Source organism: Schistocerca cancellata, chromosome 10 (assembly GCF_023864275.1).
Source record: "Schistocerca cancellata isolate TAMUIC-IGC-003103 chromosome 10, iqSchCanc2.1, whole genome shotgun sequence".
Lineage (NCBI taxonomy): Eukaryota > Metazoa > Arthropoda > Insecta > Orthoptera > Acrididae > Schistocerca > Schistocerca cancellata.
The window spans coordinates 61,009,672-61,034,735 of NC_064635.1; the positions used below are offsets into that span (position 1 = coordinate 61,009,672).

A 25,064-nucleotide genomic window follows, 5' to 3' on the forward strand; every position below is an offset into this window, starting at 1 on the left:
TATTAGTGCGTAACAAAGAAACTGTAGCAGAAGTTGTGAAGCAAGAAAACAATATTTATAGGTTCTTTTTCATGACGACTTAAATATTGCAGAGAATGACCTGAAGCAACACCATGAATGATTGGGGCACGACAGTATACAGGTGATTCAGCAAATTTCAGCCAAGGGAATTGTTGAAGGATTTAACATAATAAAACAAGAAGAGTTATTTGCGAACTCCGTCAGCTACGCAAGGTGTATCAGCTTAGGTTCAACAACAATGACATAATTCATTCTACAAATTCAGGTGAATGTCTATATATTTGGTCTTCTGAGGTCCAATGTCAGTGGAATCAATTGATGGTGCACTGTTTTTTGTCACATTTAAAGATGACAACTGGATACAGGATTGTTCATTTTCTAGGATACAGATCCGAAGTCATTGGTCAATTTCGTTAATTCGGTGTGTCCGTGCTGAATATTTAACTTGTGACATGAAACACCTTCTGATGCTTTTGCTCTTCTCACAAAACAATTTTAAACCTAGCTTAATGCCGAATCCCAAAAAGTTATGCCAGGTATCAAGGAGAACTGACCAATTATCAACTTTTTGACTCCACAAATCAGAATGTTTTTGTATCTCGAGATATCACATTCAATGAAGCCGGCAGCAGCATTTTACCAACAATACAATAAGTTGATCACTTATAACCGAAGATCAAGGATGACGAAGAACGAGAGTTCGTGGATTGTGACGGGCAAGCTCACATCAGACCAGTACAGAAAAACAAAGCGCTTACAAAAACAATTCAAGAATAGCATGACAGCTAACTGAAGAGCAACCTAGTCCAGTCGACATGGCTAACAGATCATTTCAGAATTTGTTAGCAACTTGGTATGAAGCCAATTCCATTCAATATTGTGCTCCTAATAGTTTCAAGGAACACTGGAGAAAGGTTCACATTTACACATGCCAAAAGCCAAGACAAGCATTTTGACATCAGATATTACTGCATAACAAAACATTATTTCCTAAATGTAGCAGTACTTCCTAGAAGAGCAGTTTTGCAAAATTATTTAACAAATTGTAATGAGCTTTTCAGTTGCTGCAACGAAATATTCATCCCCCGTCAGCTTCATTTACAACTGAATGTTGGTCATTTGTGTTACATATTTTGTCAGCCGAATCTCTACGATTGTTAACTGCTATCTGTAAAATTACAAGTTTTCTTTGATCGAGCTGAAGATTCTCTCAGTACAGACCACTTCAGTTACATAAATTTACATGAATACTCTGCAATTCTCACTTAAATGTCTGGCAATGGGTTCACAGAACCACTTTAAAGACTGTTTCTCAACTGTTCCATTCTAGAATAGCAAGGAGGAAAAAGAACACCTAAATCTTTACGTGCGAGCCCTGATTTTTCTTATTTCATTGCGATAGTCATTTCTTCCTATTTACGTAGGAGTTGAGAGAAAATATTTTTGCAATCATATGAGAAAGAGGGCAATCGAAATTTTGTGAAAAGAGCTTGCTGCAATACAAAATGGCTTTGTTTTAATGATGGTCACCCCCAACTCACTTATCATATCCATGACACATAACACGAAATGAGCGGTTCTTTGTTGAACAACTTCAATGTCCTCTAATCCCAATGGTAATCATCCCATACCTGCAGCAACATTCTGAAAGACGATGGATAAATTTAGTGTGGGCAGCTTCTTTAGTAGATTTGTTGCACCTTTTAAGTATTCTGTCAATAAAATTTAGTCTTTGGTTCATTCCCCGACATTAACTATGTGATGGTTCCAGTTTAAGTAGCTTGTAATTGTAGTCCCTAGGTATTTAGCAGAATTGACAACCTTTAAATTTGTTTTATGAAGTGTGTAACCACAATTTTAACAGTGCAGTTTTTTTACTCATGTGGAAGATCTCACACTTTTTATTATTTGGGATCAACTGCCACTTTTCGCAGAACACAGGTATCTTATCTAAATAATTTTGTAATTTGTTTTGTATTTCCGATTACTTTACAAGATGGTAAATGACAGAATCATCTAAAAACAGGGCTGCATAGATTGTCTCCTAAATCATATACAGAGATCAGAAACAGCTTGGAGGATCCCAATCATCACTTCTGTTTCACTTGACGACTTACCATCAATATTATGAATTGTTACCTTTCTGACACAAAACGACAAATTCTGTTGCATAACTGGGACCATACTCTGTAAGCACCCAATTTAGCAAGATTCTACTTGTGAGGAACGGTACCAAAAGCCTTCTGGAAATCTAGAAATAAGGGACCAACTCGATATCTTCTGACAATAGCACTCTTTCACTTCACACGTTTCACAAGAACGTACCGGTCCTTGATTAACACAAAATCAGTTTGCCCCTCCCCTGACTTGTAGAAAGCACAACGCAACTTGAGAGACACCCACCTCCAGTGCTGGTAGCATGTGCTGCACATGTTGCCCTTCGGAGTGACGTGAGTGTGGGTGCATGACACACCACAGTTTGCACACGAATTCTTGCCTCCTTCGGCACCGTCCTTCTGCAAAAATTTACACTCCATCTCACTCAGTGTTCTACTGTTTAAAAAGTTTTGGTGAAATGCAAGAATTTTTAATATATAATCAGCATGCAACATTAAACTAGTCTACATCTTTGCATGTAAGACAACAGAAGATTGTAACTTTTCTAATTACATAATTGTGAACCGATTGCTATATTTATACTTAACATGCGAAATCATCACACTAAGTACATTACTAAGGGTCATATTGCACGTATTGTCTTTGAGACACATGCTACGGGACAAAGAAGAAATAATGAATATAAAAACTGTTCCACAAAATTAATCTCTCATGGAGTATTTACAAAATCATTGAGGACAATGAACTGGCCAGAGAGCAACAGCCGATATTGCAGAGACCACGGAAAAGAGTGAAAAGGGTGGAAGAAGAGAGAAGAGCAGGAAAACACTAATGAAACCAACAGGAAAAACTGAATAAATAAACAAGAAGTCAAAACACTGACAGAAAAAAAGGCCATGTGTGTTTAAGTACACACTAAAATTAATGGAAGACAAGGGACGTCTGTTTTTGTTAGGCACAACCAAGTTGAGGGCATGGGCAGCAGTTAAGTACAAGAGGAACAAGTTACCAAGAAAAACAGTTAACATCAATTGTGCGAACATGTCAGAGTAGCTTCCTTTCCACAATATTTTGAGAGCTTAATTATTTGTTTATTTTCTTCCAGAGCAACAAATCATACTTTCCTCTTCAGCATTCAACAATAACCTAATGAATTAGCCTACATATATTTTTAAAGAGTATATTCTATACTGGAAAATTATTTATTTCAGTTGGATGTGTCTTGGCTAAATTTATCATTCATTGTGGAACTTTGATATGCCTCTTTCCTCCAACTACCACTTTTCTGTCTCTTCATGGTCACATATATTTAAATATTTCCTGTGTTATTAATTAATGATCACACAATTTCTTGTCATCCATTTGTTTCCTTTCCCTTCCTTTCAAATTGAAATATTAGTTTTTCATTTTATCATTTTCATCTGTATAGTTATAATACTGCATCCAAGTGCACATTCTGGTTTGCTCTGTGTTACTTTATTTGGCACAATTTATATCTTTAGCTATCCTCAGTACAACGTCATACTCGAGCAGGTATTGAGGCATTCATAATTCACACACAATTTCTCACAGAGGACGAGGGGTGGTCAAAAACAGTTTAGGTCTAATTTACAGGCAAGAGAAAACTGTTTTTCTCAGTTGAGTGCTGAGCTCACAAGTAGTCAACTCACTTTGATCGATGTGGAAATGCTTTTATTGTTCATTTTCATACAGAGGATATAAAACAAACGAGAATGAAAGAACACTGGAATCTTTAGGGTATTAATCAATCCACAGTGTTTGAGCTTGGTCAGAAATGGCAACACAGCAAGCACTGCAACTAGCTTGCTGGCCACTACCAGTCGGCTCGCTGAAAGTTGCTTTAATCGGAGTATTGAAAATTTAGTTTCATGCAAAACCTGACCCTAGATGTCTTGCATACATGACATACAAGTATTAGAAAAAAATCATTGGGGATCAAATGTTGAACCTTTATCTTAAACATATTGATTTGTGGCCCACACGGGCCCAGTTAATTATTTCACTGCATTACATTCGTCTCTGCCAGATATTCGTTTAGTAAAGGTAGCCAGTTAGGGAAAAAATATATTCTCAGGCAGATGTTAAACACACCTACAAAACTCACCAGTCTAACCATTATTTTATGTCTCGCTAGCGGCACATTCTATGTACGCTCTTGCGATGATTATCGATATTACTGGCACTTACGATAACCTGTCGTGGCCATCTTCCTACGATTGCCTCAGGGAGTTGGAGCACCCAGCCCCGCAAAACAACTGCCTGAGAGACTATTGCTGGAAGAGACCCATCTTTTTTAGCTCAGGAAAGGGAATTATGAACATCATAACAAAAAAGACTATTCACAGGGATCACTGTGTGGCCAGAGTTACAGGATGCAGCATCGGAAGCCATATTACAGAAGCTACATGCAGCGGTTCAGAAGCAGACTGGTAGCATTAGCATATGACCAGTGGTTCTTTGTAAGTGGTGATTGCAGAAGCAAATGTAATTCAACACTCCATGAACTTTTAAGTATGAAGTCAAAGTGTCATATTGTCAATAGCACCTCACAAAGCTACAGACCCTTATGCTGTAAGGGAACTTAGCAAGAAATCCTAAAATACAATAAATGATGTAATGATAAGATTAGTGCAGGAACAGTATCGAGGAGCTTTTCAGGATAAACACTGTAACTATGCACCATCATACATGCGGGGAGGGGGGGCGGACATCCAAAAGTAACAGGAATTTTCCTCTGGTACTTGGGAGGACACTAGTTCTGAGTTCTCTCGCTATGTGCCTTCACTGGACATCATTCTGCACCAGTCAGCCTAAAGACATTGGTGCAGGAACATTATCATGATCACTGTGGCAGTTTTTGTAAGCGCTGTTTCATGTACTCGGCGATTTTGATTTTTCAATGGCACACATATAACTACAACATTCTAAAAATCTAGTTTACATGTTAGGTAAATCAGCCATAAAAACTGAAGTATTGCTTCCGCTTATGGGGAGAATGCTTTGAGTCAGGTATGGGTTTGTAAGTGGTTTTCTTATTTTAAAACTGGTCTAATATTGATTGTAGATGTACCTGACTGGGACATCCCTCGACTCCCAAAACAGATAAAAACACTGAAAAAATCTGTGCTAAGTGATTTCTTTGATTGTCATAGGACAATCAGCAAACTGGTACAAATTACAGGAATATTCTGGAGTTAATGCCAACGAATTTTAACTGAAGTTCTGAAGAGGAAAGACATTGCAGCGAAGTTCTTTCTGCGTGTGCTTTCTAATGACCAGAGAGCCAATCATTTGCATGTGTGCCGGGAATTGAAATAACAGCCAGAACTGATCTGGATTTTGACAGAAAAGCATCACAGGGTCCGAACTGAGGTGATATGGATAAAACACAGAAACAAAGCAACATCACCAAGACCAAAGAAAGCAAAGAGAGATCCCATATTTGTTTATATTTTCCAACATCAAGGAGACCTTCCAGCATAAATTTATTCCCCTGGGTACCACATTTAACGAACAATATTACCTTGAAGTGCTACAGCGATTAAATAAAACGGTGAGAAAAGAACAAGCTGCATTGTGGCAACCAGAACATCCATCAGTGGAATTCCCCTGTACACACAGCATTTAGTGTCATGAAGGTTTTGGTCAAAAATCAAATGACAATTTTTTTTTTTTTTTTTTTTTAAATTTCCAAGAATGAAAAGATACCTGAAAGAGAAGTTTTTCCAAGACGTAGCAGTGGGAAGGGGTGAAATTGCTGGAGGCACTAAATGGCCTAACTACAGACGAATTTAAAAACTGTTTCCACTAACGGAGAAAAGAAAAATATTGGGACAAGTGTATTATGTCTGATGGACATTGTTTTGAAGTTGATAAAAGTTTTGAAAATGTACTGTGAAATACACGATTTTTTGAACAATTCTTGTTATGTTTGCTCCCCCCTCCCAATTTGGGCTCATAGATTGCAGTTTGTGAAGCCAGCTTCATTAGTCAACAGAGTTGTAAAAGGATTGCTACTAAGATTATTGGGTACCTACTACACTACCCTGAACAATGCACTGTTAGTAATTCCAAGAATGTGTCCACTGAACTGGGAAATCTAGAAAGGGGGAGAACTTTACTGGTTAAAGAAAGGTAATGAAATGGAAGCATGAAGGGTACCTGGAACTGAGGCCAATATGAAACAGCTAATACAAGATCGCATACTACAACTGTATGCAAGATGTATGGGACTCTTCACACACAGGCAGGAAAATACATGAATTTCTCCCTATCAAAGAGAGACTAGAAATGATATTTCTTCAACTGTCAAGTGGACTGATACATCACCTGTACCTGTCATGGACCATACACTATGTATCTGTATAAAACCAAACAGCAGATTAATAACAGCTGCATCTGTGGCAGTGTGGAAACTCCAGAACATACACTGTGGGAGTGTGCACTCTATGAAGACAGCAGGTAATGGTTGTCAGGCACTAAGGCTGCTGAATACCAAAACAGCACAGAAGAATGAGTCAAACTGCTGCATCTTGGACGATCCTAGAGCCGCAGTATCCAGAAAGGCCAAGGAAGACTTTAGAAGACATTCAATCAGATGACAGCAGTCTGCCATCCCAGTTGGATGAGATTCTCTAAAAATGGAGATTAGGCAACTGAGGCCAGTGACCACTGACTGAAATGGTCTTGCACGAATTTATACTGCATTGATGCAAGTGTTCACAAAGGTGTGGAGTCTAACACATTACAGTGTATCATGGAATCACTTGTAACAGTGGAAACTCCAATGTCATTCTGCCCTATGCCCAAGGAATCTAGCAGACAATGGCTTGTTGATCACTATATAATGAGAGTGGACCTAGCAGCAGAAATAAACATTAGTTTAGATGCACCCTAATAAAAATGGTTCAAACAGCTTTAAGCACTATGGGACTTAACATCTGAGGTCATCAGTCCCCTAGACTTAGAACTACTTAAACCTAACTAATCTAAGGACATCACACACATCCATGCCCGAGGCAGGATTCGAACCTGCGACCGTAGCAGCAGCGCGGTTCCAGACTGAAGCGCCTAGAACCGCTCGGCCACAACGGCTGGCATGCACCATAATAAATGAAAATAAAGGAATATGTAGCACTAACAGTAGTACTAATAGTTGGGTAATTAGCTGAAGAGTTCTTACTGTAGTTTTGTAGTGAAAGGGTTCTTACTCTAGTTTTGTAGTGATAAAAAGTAGATATATTAACATTTTGGTAGAATTATTATTTTTTAAAAAGTTTATAACTACCAGGAATAAATGACTAATACACACTTTTATTACTAGCCACAAAAATGTGACAGAATGATCTGTGTCAGATCCCTAGATAATAGGCTGTAATTGTGAAGAATAAATAAACAAGAAATAAATGACCAAAGTCAAATGAGTTATAATTAGATGGAAACATCTTACTATTATCCAGAATGAGATTTTCACTCTTGCAGCGGAGTGTGCGCTGATATGAAACTTCCTGGCAGATTAAAACTGTGTGCCCGACCGAGACTCGAACTCGGGACCTTTGCCTTTCGCGGGCAAGTGCTCTACCATCTGAGCTACCGAAGCACGACTCACACCCGGTACTCACAGCTGTTCTGCAAGTTTCGCAGGAGAGCTTCTGTAAAATTTGGAAGGTAGGAGACGAGATACTGGCAGAAGAAAAGCTGTGAGTACCGGGCGTGAGTCGTGCTTCGGTAGCTCAGATGGTAGAGCACTTGCCCGCGAAAGGCAAAGGTCCCGAGTTCGAGTCTTGGTTGGGCACACAGTTTTAATCTGCCAGGAAGTTTCATCTTACTATTATGTTTTTACTTTTAATCTTGAATCATTTTCAATTGCTCTATGGGTAGACTATTGAGTTATACAGTTATCTTTAACAGATGCATATCAATGGAAGGTAAATCTTCTGAAAGTGCTTGCCTTTAATAGATGAATGAGTACCACAGGTGGATTTTATTTACTGCAATAGAACCTTTAAATTTATGGACTGACATTGACAGTTCTGGTGAAGTGAGATTTGTTTTATGTTTTGTTTCATTTCAGGAAACAGCATATAAAAAAAGAGTGTTGGGAATTTTATTGCATTTACTATAAACACTGCAAAAACATATATTTGTGTAGTAACACAGCATATCACTAAAAAAGCCAAACACCCTACAGTGGATTGCCGAGTATCATGTAGATGCAGATGTACAAGCAGACAGGGACTCACTGATTACACATAATATACTGATCAGAAACTCTACAAATAAATCACTGCTGTAAATTTCTACAAATGAAGCACTGCTGTTAATGGTACAGACAGCATATCATTTTTTCTGCAGGCACAGCACTTCACATTCAGAACTGTGCATCAGGTTTAATGTACAAGACTAGCCTATGGGAGAGGAAGGTATTGCCTTTTTTTTTACACACACACACACACACACACACACACACAAAGGGGAGGGGAGGGGGGGGGGGGAGATAAATACAGCAGTTGCTATTTCCAGAAGTCACAGTGAGGCAGCAGACACAAAAAATATAGTGATTACAAATGATACACGGCTTCTTTATTACAGCTGTTCATGATACTTAGGTACCCTAAATCTCCAGATAAACTCAAGCATTGGAGCAACAATGAAAGTTGATATCCCTGCTACTCCAATTCTTTCAAATAAAATTGTGTGTGTTTACATACATGTACCAGATGCAATATCAAAGATGCACTGTACGATAAGGTAAATCTCATGGGTGACTCATTGGAAAGCAGAGTCGGCCAACGATGGATTTCAGCCTAAGTACTTCATAACAGAGTTACTACTTTTACAACTTTGTGAAGCATGTTAGTTCAACATAATAGGTATCCACAGGTTAAACCAATGCACATGCTTTGTAAATACAGCACACCATCACACCTATTAATTTCATATAACATCAAACTAGGTACAGAGAAAAATTTGGATGCGGTTGAAGAAGTAGAATAATCTAAACAACTCTGGCTACGAATGATGTCGATAGAAAACATATGTAACATAAAAAGTAACTCAATTGAGGGAGAAAGACACCATTACCAAAAGCACATAACTGATGTATAGGGTGATTCTAAAAGACTTACCTAGTTTCTCTAGACTATATCTTTTACACGAATGACAATAACAACTTGAGATAGATTTTAACTTCTGCATAAAACTAAAAGTTTACCTTGGTATTAGCTGTAAGTTGATGTTTCATGTGGTTGTCAGTAATGGGTCTAGGTCTAAGCTTACTTGGTCGTTCTTTACCAAATGTGACTCATGCTGAGATGGCATAAAACACACCAACAAATGACGTTTTGTGTTCTTTCTTCCAGCAAGTGCAATTATGACTACTGTGCAGTATGATTCTTGTTTAGAGTATTTCTTAACAACGTGCTACCTCAGTGAAAGATCAGCAGCAAGAGCTATCAGTATCTTGCATTGCACCATTGCTATCCAAGGTCACCTGCTCTCACAGTATGTGATATTTTAGGTGAAAGATTTGTGAAAAACTATGTCTAATTCTTCCCCTTCCAACAACTTAGGTTGAACAGTGATTCTACATAACTACAGCAGTGAGTGCAGTACTCCTAACATGCTCTTAAAAGTGTGGGAATATTTTGACTAGTGTCTGGATTTTTGTCATGCTGCCAGTGGAATGCACAATGAACAGTTGTGAAAGATACATGAAAACTTTATCCTAAATGTAATTTTAAAAAGTACCCTAATGTTGTATGTGCATGTGTGTGTATAAATACAAGGTGTAATTAAATTCTCTTCACATACATTGAGGATTTGTAGCTGGGACCAAGACAGTTAAGTTTAGTGTAGGAACTCTCGTTCGGAACTGTACCTTTTTGTACTATGTGCAAAATACCACAACCTATGTTCAAATCTCCCACGTTTTGGTGCCACTAACTAGGCTATTCAGTATGTCATTTACCGATCACCTGATGTCCCACACCCACTACAGGTTTGTTTACATGCCATTCAGATGGGTTTATGATCTGCACAGAGAGTTTTGTACCTGCTGCTGTTGTCGTTGCAGTTTGTGTTCATAATACAGGGTTACTCTAAATGATGGACTCATTTTCAAAAAATTCATATGTATCCAAGTACAAATCCAAAATGAACAAGCTTTATACCAATGAAACGAGGAAGTTTGATAGTATTTGGTGTGTGTGTGTGTGTGTGTGTGTGTGTGTGTGTGTGTGTGATGGTTTCAGAAGCAGCCGGTAGTGTTCGCGCGGCAATAGGGCCGTCGCTCCATTTCACTGTCAGTTGTGAGAGAGATGGGGACTGTGGAACACAAGGTTTTTTTGTGGTTTTGAGTTCGCAAAAACTGAGTTGGAAATTGCAGTGCAGTGGGCATTTTGTATCCAATTTAGTACTCAACCACCAACTCGAAAAAGCATTAGCTGTTGGTTTAAGCAATTTAAACAGACTGGGAGTGTGTGCAAAGGAAAAGCATAAGTTGATAGCATGTGTCAGAGGATGATGTCCGACAGATTCATGAAAGTTTTGTGTGCAGGCCCAATAAGCCTACTAATAGCGCCAGCAGAGAACTTGGAATATCCCAACGAACTGTATGGAAAGTTCTGAGATGGTGTTTGGTGTACAAGCCCTACTGATTACAACTCGTGCAGGCTCTTAAGCCCAATGACAAAGAGAAGTGTCTCGCCTTTTGTGGTTATGTGCTAGCAAAGATGGAGGATGACATTTCTACAGTGTGTAATTTTTAGTGATGAAGCGATGTTCCACCTTAGTGGAAAAATCAACAGACACAATGTTCAACATGTGGGGTTTGGAATATTCACATTCACTATAGCAACATGAAAGAGACTCACCGAAGATCAACATGTCCTGTGCCGCTGTGCCATATCGTGTGCAAAGGTTTATGGACCATTTTTCTTCGTGGGGCGGCAGCGGACGGGGGATCATTTTTCTTCGTGGGGCGGCGGCGGAGGGGGGGGGGGGGGGAGGGGGGGGAGAGAGGGGGGGGGGGGGGGGAGAGAGAGAGAGAGAGAGAGAGAGAGAGAGAGAGAGAACTGTGACAGGAATCACGTACTTGGACATGTTGGAACAATGGCTGTTCCCTAAAGTTATGGAAGATTCCGTGATGTACGAGGCTTTTTGAATGACTTCCTTCCTCAGCACTGGATCAGTCACAGGGGACTTGAGGACCTGGCTCGGCAATTCTGGTCCCTGAGATCTTCTAATCTGACACCCTGTGACTATTTCTCATGGGGTTAGGTGAAGGAAGCCATTTATGTCCTGCCTCTACCAACATATCTCAATTATCTGCAGAACCCGATCACTACTGTCATGCAATCAGTAACAGCAGATACACTTTCGCACGTATGGGATGAGTTTGGCTACCGTTTCGAGGTTTGCCGTGCAACTAACGGTGGCCACACTGAACATTTATCACATTTCTATTTATTAGACTAATTAATTACAAATTACTAAATTTATTAAATTGATATCAAACAGTATGAAAAAAAATCTTTTGAACTTCATCTTTTCATCGGTATAGAGCTTGTTCATTTTGGATCTGTACTTGAATAAATACAAAGTTCTGAAAATGGGTCAATGATTTAGAATAACCCTGTATACTACTGTAAAGTAGTTATCATCCACTACAGTACAGAAGCACAGAATGCAAGCTCTATGTACACTTTTACTTTTAGTGCATTGCTGTTGACCACGGTGAACTACACATTTGCCAAGTGTGGCGGTACGATGTTATCGTACGGCGAAGCTTGGTGCAATGGGAGGGCTGCTGATCAGTTGTATGCACAGCATTTTCCATATCACACCTTCACACTCCCTCTTGGCTATAGTGTACCACCAGGCTTCCGAGACTGGTACATCTGCCATATGAGGTGGTGTTCGACAGCGGCGCAGCGCATCGGAGTTTCAGCTGGCTGTAGTCCAAGCAGTGGAAGAAGACATGGCGAGGAACACCAGAACCATTGCAGGCTGATTGAATGTGGATCACACAACTATCTCATTTGTTTTGCATAAACAGCAGCTACACCTGTACCATCCTCCCAAGGTACATGTAATGCAGCCACAGTATTGTGTGTCACAATCCCATTACTGCAGTTGGCTTTTGCACCATTGTGTGGACAAGTCAGACTCCCACGGTGGATCTTTTTCACATATGAAGCCAAGTACATGAGGGAAGGTGCTCTCAATTCCTGCAACAGTCATGTGTGGGCCGATTAAACCCTGCGTGCCACTGTGGGTTTTAATAACAGTACGGTCTGAACATTTGGGCATCTGATTGGGCCATATTTCTTTTGAAAATAAAAATTTCTTAGCTCTATGCATAATTTAGGATTCACCCCAAGTTTCCATCTTAATTCGAGTTGAAGATATAGTCCCACGAGACTGGATGAATCTTTTTTTAACGTCCTATATTGTATCTCTGCTAACAACACAAAGTCGATTTCTTTCATCAATGACATCTCACTGTGGTTTTATGACATGAGCAGTAGGGCTGTAAAGTAGAGTATTCCTACTGCCAACATTAATGTCATAATACAATACCATTACAGGACACAATATTTGTCGGTAACTTATTTTGTCTGTACTGGCTTAACAACATACTGACAGTTTGGAAGCCATAGATGGAGCAATATTTCACTCGAACGAGGAATTGGTCGTCACTTTGCATAAGGACCTGAATAACACCAACATAAAACCGCATGGAGAAACTGTAGAAAGAACCTAGAAGTCAGGATAGTTGGACAAGTAATTGAATTAGACTTGTCGCACTTATGAGTCCAGTGTCTTAACATATGCCACTTTCCCCTGTGCTGTAATGAAGAATGCTCGATGCAATGGTGTTACAGCACAAATAAATGTAAGAATTCACTGACAAACTATATTTTTGGAATGGCTGTTTAACAAATAAAAATAAAATAAATGCTATCTTTTAGCAAACACTGTGACTCTGTGAATGCTTTAATATGCATCATCTACTTGCAAACAATTTACACTAGTGACTCATCCATGCTTCCCACATATAGCACTAAGTATCTTAAGTTGGACAACTCATAGGGTATAGTACTAATAGGTTGTACATACAAACCTTTCTCATGAATCAACCTTTTCAAAATCCCTATGGAAGTTTCCGAGATTGGTCTCCCCATAAATGTCCATTATGATTATCCGGGCTGTTATGCCGTGGTCAGTCAGTAGCGAGCCAGCAGGTGTGTTGGACCTTCCATCGAGCTACAGACCCCCTTGTAGATGTCTCCCGCAGACAGGGACGAAACGTTGGGTATTGAGACAAAATTCATCCGACCACGGCATAAAGCCCGGATAATCATAATGGACATGGCATTTCCGGCCGTGAAAGTCTACATTTTAGTATCTCCCCATACAGACAGAAAAATTCAGCTGGCACTTTAATTTAGTAATGCGTACAGATACAATTCAACCTTCGTCGTAATATGTAATATCATAGATAATTATCAAAGTACATTTTTAATAACCTGATTACTACTGAAGCTCGTCTGCGTTTTTTCCATCTTTATTTTGCAAAAATTGTGAAAATTAACTGGAAAGATCTTTCTCCCAATTGGGATACAATAAAAGTAGATAAAATTCTCAAAATCCCTATATAACAATACCATAAACACTGCTAAGCTCTGTTGGTGGTGTCCTTCACAAATAACTTGTTTTTGTGTGTGTGTGTGTGTGTGTGTGTGTGTGTGTGTGTGTGTGTGTGTGTGAGTGAGTGAATTTTTAAGGGACCAAACTATTGAGGTCATTGGTCCCTCCAGAATATATGTAGACACACCAATGGTCTAATTATACTGTGTACTGTTATTCCATTATTCATATTGCATACACAACTTTTCCTTACAATATTTACACTGAGGTAACAATAGTCATCAGATAGCAGTATGCACATATACAGATGGCAGTAGTATCATAGACACAAGGTATAAAATGGCAGTGCATTGGCAGAGCTGACATTTGTGCTCAGGTCATTCGTGTGAAGTTTCGAAGGTGATTATGGCCGCATGACGAGAATTAACAGGCTTTGAATGCAAAATGGTTGTTGGAGCTAACGTGTGGAGCATTACATTTTAGAAATTAAATATTCCACAGCGTACCAATAATTGACATTCCCCCCCCCCCCCCCTGCCAGTTGAGCTATATACCAACCATAGTTTAACAGCAGTTTTTTTAATATTCATATAATTAACGCACGCCTAGATACGAAGTATTTTATATTTGTGACTTCTAAAAATCAATAAAAATCAATTTCAGTGCTTGGTTAAAAACGCTGAATTTCCTAGATGTCCCTCGTTTTTTTCTGGGTCAAATGTAATTCCCTGAGAATTCCAGGTTTTCCATAAGAACTGACACACTGGGGGTCCGTACGAAACAGCAGTAACAGGAGATACTGAACATATACCAGGGTGAACAGAAAGTCCTTTCCCCTATTTTTTATTAGGCAGGACTTCGCCCTATTTTTATTAGCCAAAATAAGGTACATACAAGTAATTACAAATATACATACTATTCTATGTACCTTACACTATTTTTCCACATAGTCCCCACAGCGGTTCAGACCTTTGACCCTTCATGGCACTAAATTTGGGATGCCCTGTGGTAAAATTCATCTGATTGACTGTGGAACTACTGTCTGGTTGCTGTCTTGGCTTCACCACTGCATGTGAATCACCATCTTGCCAATAATGTCTTCAATGGACTGAAAACACGAGTATCAACCAAGAGAAAGGTCTGAACTTTATGGTGGGTCATCCAGACTCTCTCAGAGAAATGATTGGTGCTTGTCAAAGATTCTGATTACCGCATGTGGCCTCTTATTGTCGTGAAGAGTAGCCAAGTTGTCAGTATCAAGAATCCCTCGGTGCTTCTTCCCAATGGCAGCCACTGTGTGGAACAGTAACTGTCGGAATCAGTTGTTGCACCTAGTTGCATGAAATACAGCAGGTGCAGTCCACTGCGCTCCTAGGAGACCATTAACATCACTTTTCCAAAAGACGGCACAGTTTTTTTTGTTGTTGCAAGTAACCTGTATGTATGTGCACCGTGCTCTGCTGGTTCAATTCCAGCACGACATGCAGTTTCCACATTTCCTCATCAGTCACAATGGGGTCCAGGAAACTGTCAACCTGCGATGTTTCAGTGAAACAATGATTTTCTTGCCTTTCATTGTATCATCCAACTGCTTCGACACCCACAGACATGAAACCTTCCTGTACCCTGAGGACCTCTGAATGATGATTTAAACGTACACACACATGAAATGCTAACTCTCAAGAAATATCCTCGAGGTGCATATGTCTATTCGCTTTGACCACTGCATTCACACAGGAAATGTCAGTCAGTGACAAACACAGTCTCCTTAAACGCTCATTATTGCACAAGTCTTCACAGCCTTCTGCGAACTCACACCGCCTCCACCTCACACTTTTCGAAACCACACACCATATGTGGACTGTATTCCCTTGTATATTTTGATTGGTGTGAACATGTAAAACACAACTGCCATCTTCAACAACTGACAGTAGCGCCATGCTGCGGAGAGCTACCAGAAGATAAGGCCAGGTTGGTCTGAGAAACATTCACCACTGAGAATAAATTGTTGACTTCACACTTACAGCGGTGATTTTGCGAAAATAATAGGGGCAAAGTCTTTCTGATCTGCCCTTGTACAAAGAAGGGCAGCACAAATTTGTCTGACTTGTGAGACAGCATCAATCCTGAATTGGCAGAGGCTTTAAGATAAGACACTAAGTGAACTTAGAAAGCCTACTTAGAGAAAGTTTTAAAAGCAAGTATCGAGTGAGGAACATGGACTATACGACAACTCATATGTACTGCTCACACGGAGACTACGAAGAAAAGCTAAGACTCACTACAGTGCATTTCAGCAGGCTTTCTTCCTGTGCTCCATATGTAAATGTAAAGGAAGAAACTAATATGTGGTACAGTAGAAAGTATCTACTGTCATGCACTTCAAAATGGTATGCAGAGAAGCAAGTGTTGTACTTCACTCTCCTAATAGCACCCTTCTGATTATTCACCACCAGGAAATTCAAGTAATGGATTAGTGCACACCTGTAAGTTCTTGCAAAAGATGACACCATCAAGAGTTTTAGAATGCATCCATGCTGTGTGTACAGTTCTTGTGCAGAGGTTTCTGTTGTCTGCTGCATGTATGTACAATTTAGCATTACTGATACTCTTTACTTTTTGTGGCAGCACACAATTCAAGTACATGAAACTCCCCTGAGATGCTCTCTTCCTCTGATCTCTTACCAAAAAACATCTTAACAGTTAAAGAACAACTTTGCACCACTCAAAATTATTTACTAAATAATGTTATGATCATTTTTTTCAAAAATAGAAGTTAACCATTCTGCTTTATTACAATTCATTGGAAGTGGCAAGCACACACAAAACCCATGGATTCAATGACATACTGGCCTACACCGGTGGAATGCCAATCCACACATTCCCACTTCCTATGTGCTCTACAACTGAGGCTGAAGCCGACAAGTACAGGCACTTAAACAACTGAACACAAGCGTGCTTAAATATCTTTTGAATCCCAAGTGAGTCATCTGACTGCATGCATGAAGAGTTTCTGGGCGATAATTTCTTGCACTGTTTGCAGAGGTACTCACCTGAGTGCCATCCTCTGCATTCTGAGCGCGTGGGGGCGATCCACTCTTTCGACGGATCCCCCGGTGGATTGTCCATTTCTGCAAAATCACAAGGTAAGGCCAACTGCCTCAAAGAACAAGGGAACGACAACAGTTCAACTGCCTAGCCATGATAGTGATAAATGAAGTACAAGAAACACACAATCAATTATAAATTTAGAACCTACACTGCAATACACCTCTACTTACCCATGGAACAAATATATGCTTGTAACACCTCAGCACACCTATGTAGGATCAACTTCCACTAACACTTTGTCTATTTCCTAATTTTGTGATCTATATTTAGCATGCTCAGTATTGCAATTCTTATCCCAACCATCCAAATTCTCACGTCTTAAATACCTATTTATCATTTTCTGTGACTTCTTCACTTCTCTATAACACATCCTATATCTTTCTTTCAGTAACTTTGCCACAGAATATCAACACTCCAAGTTTGCTCCCTCTGCAGAGTCTTCTAGCTTGTGAGTTGATAGGAATCACTAGCAGTCAAGTAAAAAGTACTAAACTTCAATTATGAAACTGAAAAAAATTGTATGACGCACTTCAGACAAAGAATCTCACCCCCACTTTGACTGTTCTCCAATTTCACTTTTGACTGTTTCCTTTCTGGGATTTTTCACACCAATCGAGTGCTTCATCTGGGTTTTCTGCCCACTCCAGGCATACTTAATACTGCTAATCTGGGAGTATAGTGCCAGTAGCCGTGCGAATGTGCGAAAAATGAAAAACTGAATTACAAACCCATAACTGAACATCAAAGAAATTACTTTCAAACCTCCAGCAGCTTTGCAAGATTGGTTAAAGTTTTATGTATAAGACAGTAAACTTCTGCACAGTGAGTACAGAAGGTGCAGTTTCATTGACAGCAAGTCTTCTAAGACAATTGGTATTATCCACCTACTTTTCTCATCTATTGGAAATATTTCTACGATGGATATATGATTGTGAACCTTCTTCCTTTCCGTGGCATGTTTACATCTGAGGAGATACTGTAAAGTTAATGAAACCAGAAAGAAAACATATAAGTGTGTGTGTGTGTGTGTGTGTGTGTGTGTGTGTGTGTGTGTGTGTGTGTTGTGTCTGTATACGTGTGGATGGATATGTGTGTGTGTGCGCGAGTGTATACCCGTCCTTTTTTTCCCCCTAAGGTAAGTCTTTCCGCTCCCGGGACTGGAATGACTCCTTACCCTCTCCCTTAAAACCCACATCCTTTCGTCTTTCCCTCTCCTTCCCTCTTTCCTGATGAGGCAACAGTTTGTTGCGAAAGCTTGAATTTTGTGTGTATGTTTGTGTTCGTTTGTGTGTCTGTCGACCTGCCAGCACTTTCATTTAGTAAGTCACATCATCTTTGTTTTTAGGTATATTTTTCCTTCGTGGAATGTTTCCTTCTATTATATATATATACACTCCTGGAAATGGAAAAAAGAACACATTGACACCGGTGTGTCAGACCCACCATACTTGCTCCGGACACTGCGAGAGGGCTGTACAAGCAATGATCACACGCACGGCACAGCGGACACACCAGGAACCGCGGTGTTGGCCGTCGAATGGCGCTAGCTGCGCAGCATTTGTGCACCGCCGCCGAGAGTGTCAGCCAGTTTGCCGTGGCATACGGAGCTCCATCGCAGTCTTTAACACTGGTAGCATGCCGCGACAGCGTGGACGTGAACCGTATGTGCAGTTGACGGACTTTGAGCGAGGGCGTATAGTGGGCATGCGGGAGGCCGGGTGGACGTACCGCCGAATTGCTCAACACGTGGGGCGTGAGGTCTCCACAGTACATCGATGTTGTCGCCAGTGGTCGGCGGAAGGTGCACGTGCCCGTCGACCTGGGACCGGACCGCAGCGACGCACGGATGTACGCCAAGACCATAGGATCCAACGCAGTGCTGTAGGGGACCGCACCGCCACTTCCCAGCAAATTAGGGACACTGTTGCTCCTGGGGTATCGGCGAGGACCATTCGCAACCGTCTCCATGAAGCTGGGCTACGGTCCCGCACACCGTTAGGCCGTCTTCCGCTCACGCCCCAACATCGTGCAGCCCGCCTCCAGTGGTGTCGCGACAGGCGTGAATGGAGGGACGAATGGAGACGTGTCATCTTCAGCGATGAGAGTCGCTTCTGCCTTGGTGCCAATGATGGTCGTATGCGTGTTTGGCGCAGATTGAGGCCTGGTGGATAACGGGAAGAGAGGATATATTGAAGAGCAAGTTCCCATCTCCGGAGTTCGGATAGGTTGTTGTTAGTAGGAAGTATCCAGATAACCCGGACGGTGTAACACTGCGCCAAGATGTGCTGGTCGTGCACCAAGGCATGTTTAGCCACAGGGTGATCCTCATTACCAACAAACACTGTCTGCCTGTGTCCATTCATGCGAATGGACAGTTTGTTGCTGGTCATTCCCACATAGAATGCATCACAGTGTAGGCAGGTCAGTTGGTAGATCACGTGGGTGCTTTCACACGTGGCTCTGCCTTTGATTGTGTACACCTTCCGGGTTACAGGACTGGAGTAGGTGGTGGTGGGAGGGTGCATGGGACAGGTTTTACACCGGGGGCGGTTACAAGGGTAAGAGCCAGAGGGTAGGGAAGGTGGTTTGGGGATTTCATAGGGATGAACTAAGAGGTTACGAAGGTTAGGTGGACGGCGGAAAGACACTCTTGGTGGAGTGGGGAGGATTTCATGAAGGATGGATCTCATTTCAGGGCAGGATATGAGGAAGTCGTATCCCTGCTGGAGAGCCACATTCAGAATCTGATCCAGTCCCGGAAAGTATCCTGTCACAAGTGGGGCACTTTTGTGGTTCTTCTGTGAGAGGTTCTGGGTTTGAGAGGATGAGGAAATGGCTCTGGTTATTTGCTTCTGTACCAGGTCGGGAGGGTAGTTGCGGGATGCGAAAGCTGTTGTCAGGTGGTTGGTGTAATGCTTCAGGGATTCCGGACTGGAGCAGATTCGTTTGCCACGAAGACCTAGGCTGTAGGGAAGGGACCGTTTGATGTGGAATGGGTGGCAGCTGTCGTAATGGAGGTACTGTTGCTTATTGGTGGGTTTGATGTGGACGGACGTGTGAAGCTGGCCATTGGACAGGTGAAGGTCAACATTAAGGAAAGTGGCATGGGATTTGGAGTAGGACCAGGTGAATCTGATGGAACCAAAGGAGTTGAGGTTGGAGAGGAAATTCTGGAGTTCTTCTTCACTGTGAGTCCAGATCATGAAGATGTCATCAATAAATCTGTACCAAACTTTGGGTTGGCAGGCCTGGGTAACCAAGAAGGCTTCCTCTAAGCGACCCATGAATAGGTTGGCGTACGAGGGGGCCATCCTGGTACCCATGGCTGTTCCCTTTAATTGTTGGTATGTCTGGTTTTCAAAAGTGAAGAAGTTGTGGGTCAGGATGAAGCTGGCTAAGGTAATGAGGAAAGATGTTTTAGGTAGGGTGGCAGGTGATCGGCGTGAAAGGAAGTGCTCCATCGCAGCGAGGCCCTGGACGTGCGGGATATTTGTGTATAAGGAAGTGGCATCAATGGTTACAAGGATGGTTTCTGGGGGTAACGGATTGGGTAAGGATTCCAGGCGTTCAAGAAAGTGGTTGGTGTCTTTGATGAAGGATGGGAGACTGCATGTAATGGGTTGAAGGTGTTGATCTACGTAGGCAGAGATACGTTCTGTAGGGGCTTGGTAACCAGCTACAATGGGGCGGCCGGGATGATTGGGTTTGTGAATTTTAGGAAGAAGGTAGAAGGTAGGGGAGCGGGGTGTCGGTGGGGTCAGGAGGTTGATGGAGTCAGGTGAAAGGTTTTGTAGGGGGCGTAAGGTTCTGAGGATTCCTTGAAGCTCTGCCTGGACATCAGGAATGGGATTACCTTGGTCTGCTTGTGTCTGTATATGTGTGGATGGGTATGTGTGTGTGCGCGAGTGTATACCCGTCCTTTTTTCCCCCTAAGGTAAGTCTTTCCGCTCCCGGGACTGGAATGACTCCTTACCCTCTCCCTTAAAACCCACATCCTTTCGTCTTTCCCTCTCCTTCCCTCTTTCCTGATGAGGCAACAGTTTGTTGTGAAAGCTTGAATTTTGTGTGTATGTTTGCGTTCGTTTGTGTGTCTGTCGACCTGCCAGCACTTTCATTTGGTAAGTCACATCATCTTTGTTTTTAGGTATATTTTTCCTTCGTGGAATGTTGTCGGCAATGCCTACATAAGACGAAAAGGGTCTAGTGCAGTCGTTAGATCAGTTACTGCTGCTGCACTACCAGGTTATCAAGATTAAAGTGGGTTTAAACGTGGTGTTACAGTCGGCGCACGAACAATGGGAGACAGCCCCTCGGAGGTAGCGATGAAGCGGAGATTTTCCCATACGACCATTTCACGGGTGTACCATGAATCCAGTAAAATGTCAAATCTCTGACATTGTTGCGCCCAGAAAAAGATCCTACAAGAACAGGACCAACAAGAACTGAACAGAATTGTTCAGCGTGACAGAAGTGCAACCCTTCTGCAAATTGCTGCAGATTTCAGTGCCAGGACATCAACAGGTGTAAGCATGTGAACCATTCAATGAAACAACATCAATATGGGCCTTTGGATCCAAAGGCCCAGTCGCATACCCTTGATGACTGCATGACACAAAGCTTTATACCTCACCTGGGCCCGTCAATGCTGACATTGTACTGTTGATGGCTGGAAACGTGTTGCCTGGTCGGACGAGTCTAGTTTCAAATTGTGTCGAAGAGTTGGACGTGTATGAATATGGAGACAACCTTATGAATCCATGGACCCTGCATATAAGCTGTTGGAGGCTCTGTAATGGTGTGGGGCATGTGCAGTTGGAGTGATATGGGACCTCTGACACTTCTAGATACGACTGACAGTTGACATGCATGTAAGCATCCTGTCTCATCACCTGCAGCCATTCATGTCCATTGTGCATTCCAACAGACTTGGGCAATACCAGCAGGACAATGTGACACCCCACATGTCCAGGATTGCTACGGAGTGGCTCCAGGAAAACTCTCGGAGTTTTAACACTTCTGCTCGCCACCAAACTCCCCAGATATGAACATTATCAAGCATATCTGGGATTCCTTGCAATGAGCTATCCAGAAGAGATCTCCATCCCCTTGTACTCTTACAGATTTATGGACAGCCCTGCAGGATGCATGGTGTCAGTTCCCTCCAGCACTACTTCAGACATTACTTGAGTCGATGCCATGTCGTGTTGCAGCATTTCTGCGTGCTCGTGGGGGGCCCTACAAGATTTTAGGCAGGTGCACCTGTTTCTTTGGCTCTTCAGTGTAAACAATCTGCAAAGTTGTTGATGCAAGCAGAACAGGTCATCACATGTAAAATAACATAACTAACCAAAATACAACATTAACAATTTAATGAGGAAGGGCACTTACAAAGTTACATTTTGATCAATGGAAATTGCTAGGGAGGATTATGTACATATGAGAAAGAGTGATGACCACAAATACTATACAACATAAATACTATAATACACCAACGACATTGAGATTAAGATTTAACAGTTTTAACAGTACCCCTCGATACATTATTAAACACACAAGCTTGGCAGAAACATGATAAAGCAAAGCAGTGTTGTGAGACATTTGAACAAAGGAGAAGTCATGACATTCAACACACATGGGTAATCTATTAGGTTTAATAACAAATAAGTTTTCATATAACAAATACTCTACTGTCAACATACATGATAAAATCCATAAAAAGAGCATCATAAACAAATTTCTACAGTTTAGGACCTCTAGCCAACAGAAAAATACTGTAAATCCTTAACCAGCCATCAATCCTCCCAACCCCTCTCCACACCTAACAGAATGACTGAATATGAGTCCATTTCATCAAACAGCTACAACACTTTCAACAAAAGCTTGTTATGTTATGATACTACACAGAGACATCTAACAGAAGTTATAAATACACCTTTTATGACACTAAGAGAAGTTCTAGAGAAAGTAGATGCGGAATTTTGGTGGCCAAACCTCCATCTCTTGCACGAGATACTGGTGACCACAGGATAAGAGTCTCAATCAGTTGCAGTGCAGTTACTTATAAGTTCAGCGAAGCATGTTGGAAAAACACATGAGGAGTGATGGGAACACAATTGTGGAGGCAGCAGCTGGTTGTAAGTAGCCAATCAGAGAGTAGTGGGCACACAAAGTGATTCACAGTGTTGGGTGAAAGCAAATCCTTTACAAATTTGCTTCCACCCAGCACTCTAATCACAGACTTCAATTTACAAGAAAAAAGGGCAGGGCATTCTATAAACCTTAAAAAAAAAAAAAAATTGCTGCACATGACACACTGCCAAAATGAAACTACAAAGACATGTTAGATATTCGACCACTGAGTGTATTCTGAATACCTACTTCAACTGTTCAGCAAATGTAGCTGAGCTGAGTTGATCATAACAACACATTCATTGGCTTTACCAGCTTACAACCAATCTGAATCTATCAACCTAACCTGAATTTGAACCTTTGGTTGCGCTACAAACGGGTATGTGTGTGTGTTTGTGTGTGTGTGGGAGGGAGAGAGAGAGAGAGAGAGAGAGAGAGAGAGAGAGAGAGAGAGAGAGAGAGAGAGAGGGGGGGGGGGGGGGGGGGGAGCTTCCCTTGATAGATGATCTAACTTTACAGACTCTGCCAGGTAACAAATCGGAATGCTCTTACTGTTGGGTAGGTCGACTATGCCTGTATCTGACATTGTTAGAGTGAAGTTACACTTCAGTGGCTTTGGAGTGATATACTTATTCCATCAAGTGAACTAACCAACTATTGCAGTCGTTTCCACTACCATCTATAAATACTGTCACACTTGTGTTATTATCCACAGGACAAGAAAAAAAAAAATCAGATTTTTCCTAGATTTTCCGGTTAAAAATACAGTTTTCTCTGGTGGAAACACACTTCATTCATGTTAAGAGACAATGTGTTTGCCCTCAGAGCTGAAAAATTTATCAATCCTTTGAATGGTAATGGTTTCAAAACCAGAGTAGAACTTTCCAGCACTTTAGGAAATGAAACACAGCAAAAACTAATACAGTTTGGAAATACCTTCGATGCGCGGCAACATGTAAACCGTGTATTTTCGTGTAATAAAAGTATAAATACAAATTCCACCAAATACAGAATCATATCTTCCAAAGCACTGAAATCGAGATTGCAATGTGCTTTTGTCAGCCAATCATAGCTTGCAAGATGTGGTCAAGCCAGCCAATGACAGCAGATATTCAGAGAATAGGGCACTTGATGTAGTCAGTCAACAGCAGCATCACTGTTAAGTAGCACGAACATACAATTAGGAAAAGTTAGTGGTTTAAATTATTATACATATGGCATAACTACACGAAAAGCTTTCACACATAATATTGCTCTTCTAGTGTACGTTACCCCTTAAGATATATCAAACACAATCGTCTCAGTAAAATTTAAATAATGGTATAAATGGCTGGTCTTTCTGCGATTTAAGAAATTCATTGCACGTTCTCATACGTAACATAATTCACCTTGTGTAAAATGAAATTTACTTTGAAAGTAATGCTTCTCAAAACCCATTCACAATATTTTCCTGTGACCTGTTACAAACGTAAACAGCTGTGATGTCACATCCATCAAAAGCACTTTGCTGTGACAAAGTACTGCATAGTCTTCGTCATTAAGTCTGTCACATTTTGCTGCTTGGCAGATGCTTGCGTGTGCAGTGTGTTTTGGTGTAGTAAATGGCACATTTTCTTTGCAACTAAAGCTTTATTTTGGTGTTATTCACTCACTCATTTATGTTTTATGGCTGCAGTATTATTCTACAATACCAGACTGATGCAAAACATTTTTAGATTATCAGTTCTTACCAGAAAAAAATAAAATAAAAAACGCACAGGTTTTCCCCAGATGAAAAAGATTCCCGTATTTTTCAATGATTTTCTAGGGTGTGACAAAGATGCCTGTATCTAGTTTAACTGGCATGTGAATTTTTTAAAATTATCATGTGGACCATGAAAATTATTCTATTGTGACCTTCTTGACTTTTGTTTCATGCTGGAGTGTAATTGCAAGTGTAATAAATAACTGCCACCACAGTAGAGTGACTCATAAAAAGAAAAGTTTCAATTTCAGCACTTTTCTTACTTCCC

General features: G+C 41.1%; 1 protein-coding gene across 1 annotated transcript in view; it reads right to left on the bottom strand.

The window, feature by feature from the left end:
• The window catches only part of LOC126106386 (REST corepressor 3), a 74,316-nt gene that overhangs the window by 24,578 nt on the left and 24,674 nt on the right, over positions 1-25,064 (bottom strand). Inside the window, exons 6-7 of the mRNA XM_049912652.1 lie at positions 16,866-16,943; positions 2,425-2,537 (exon numbers count right to left, since the gene is read on the bottom strand). Of these exons, the coding sequence (XP_049768609.1) occupies positions 2,425-2,537; positions 16,866-16,943 (191 nt within the window). The remainder of the gene's footprint in view (positions 1-2,424; positions 2,538-16,865; positions 16,944-25,064) is intronic.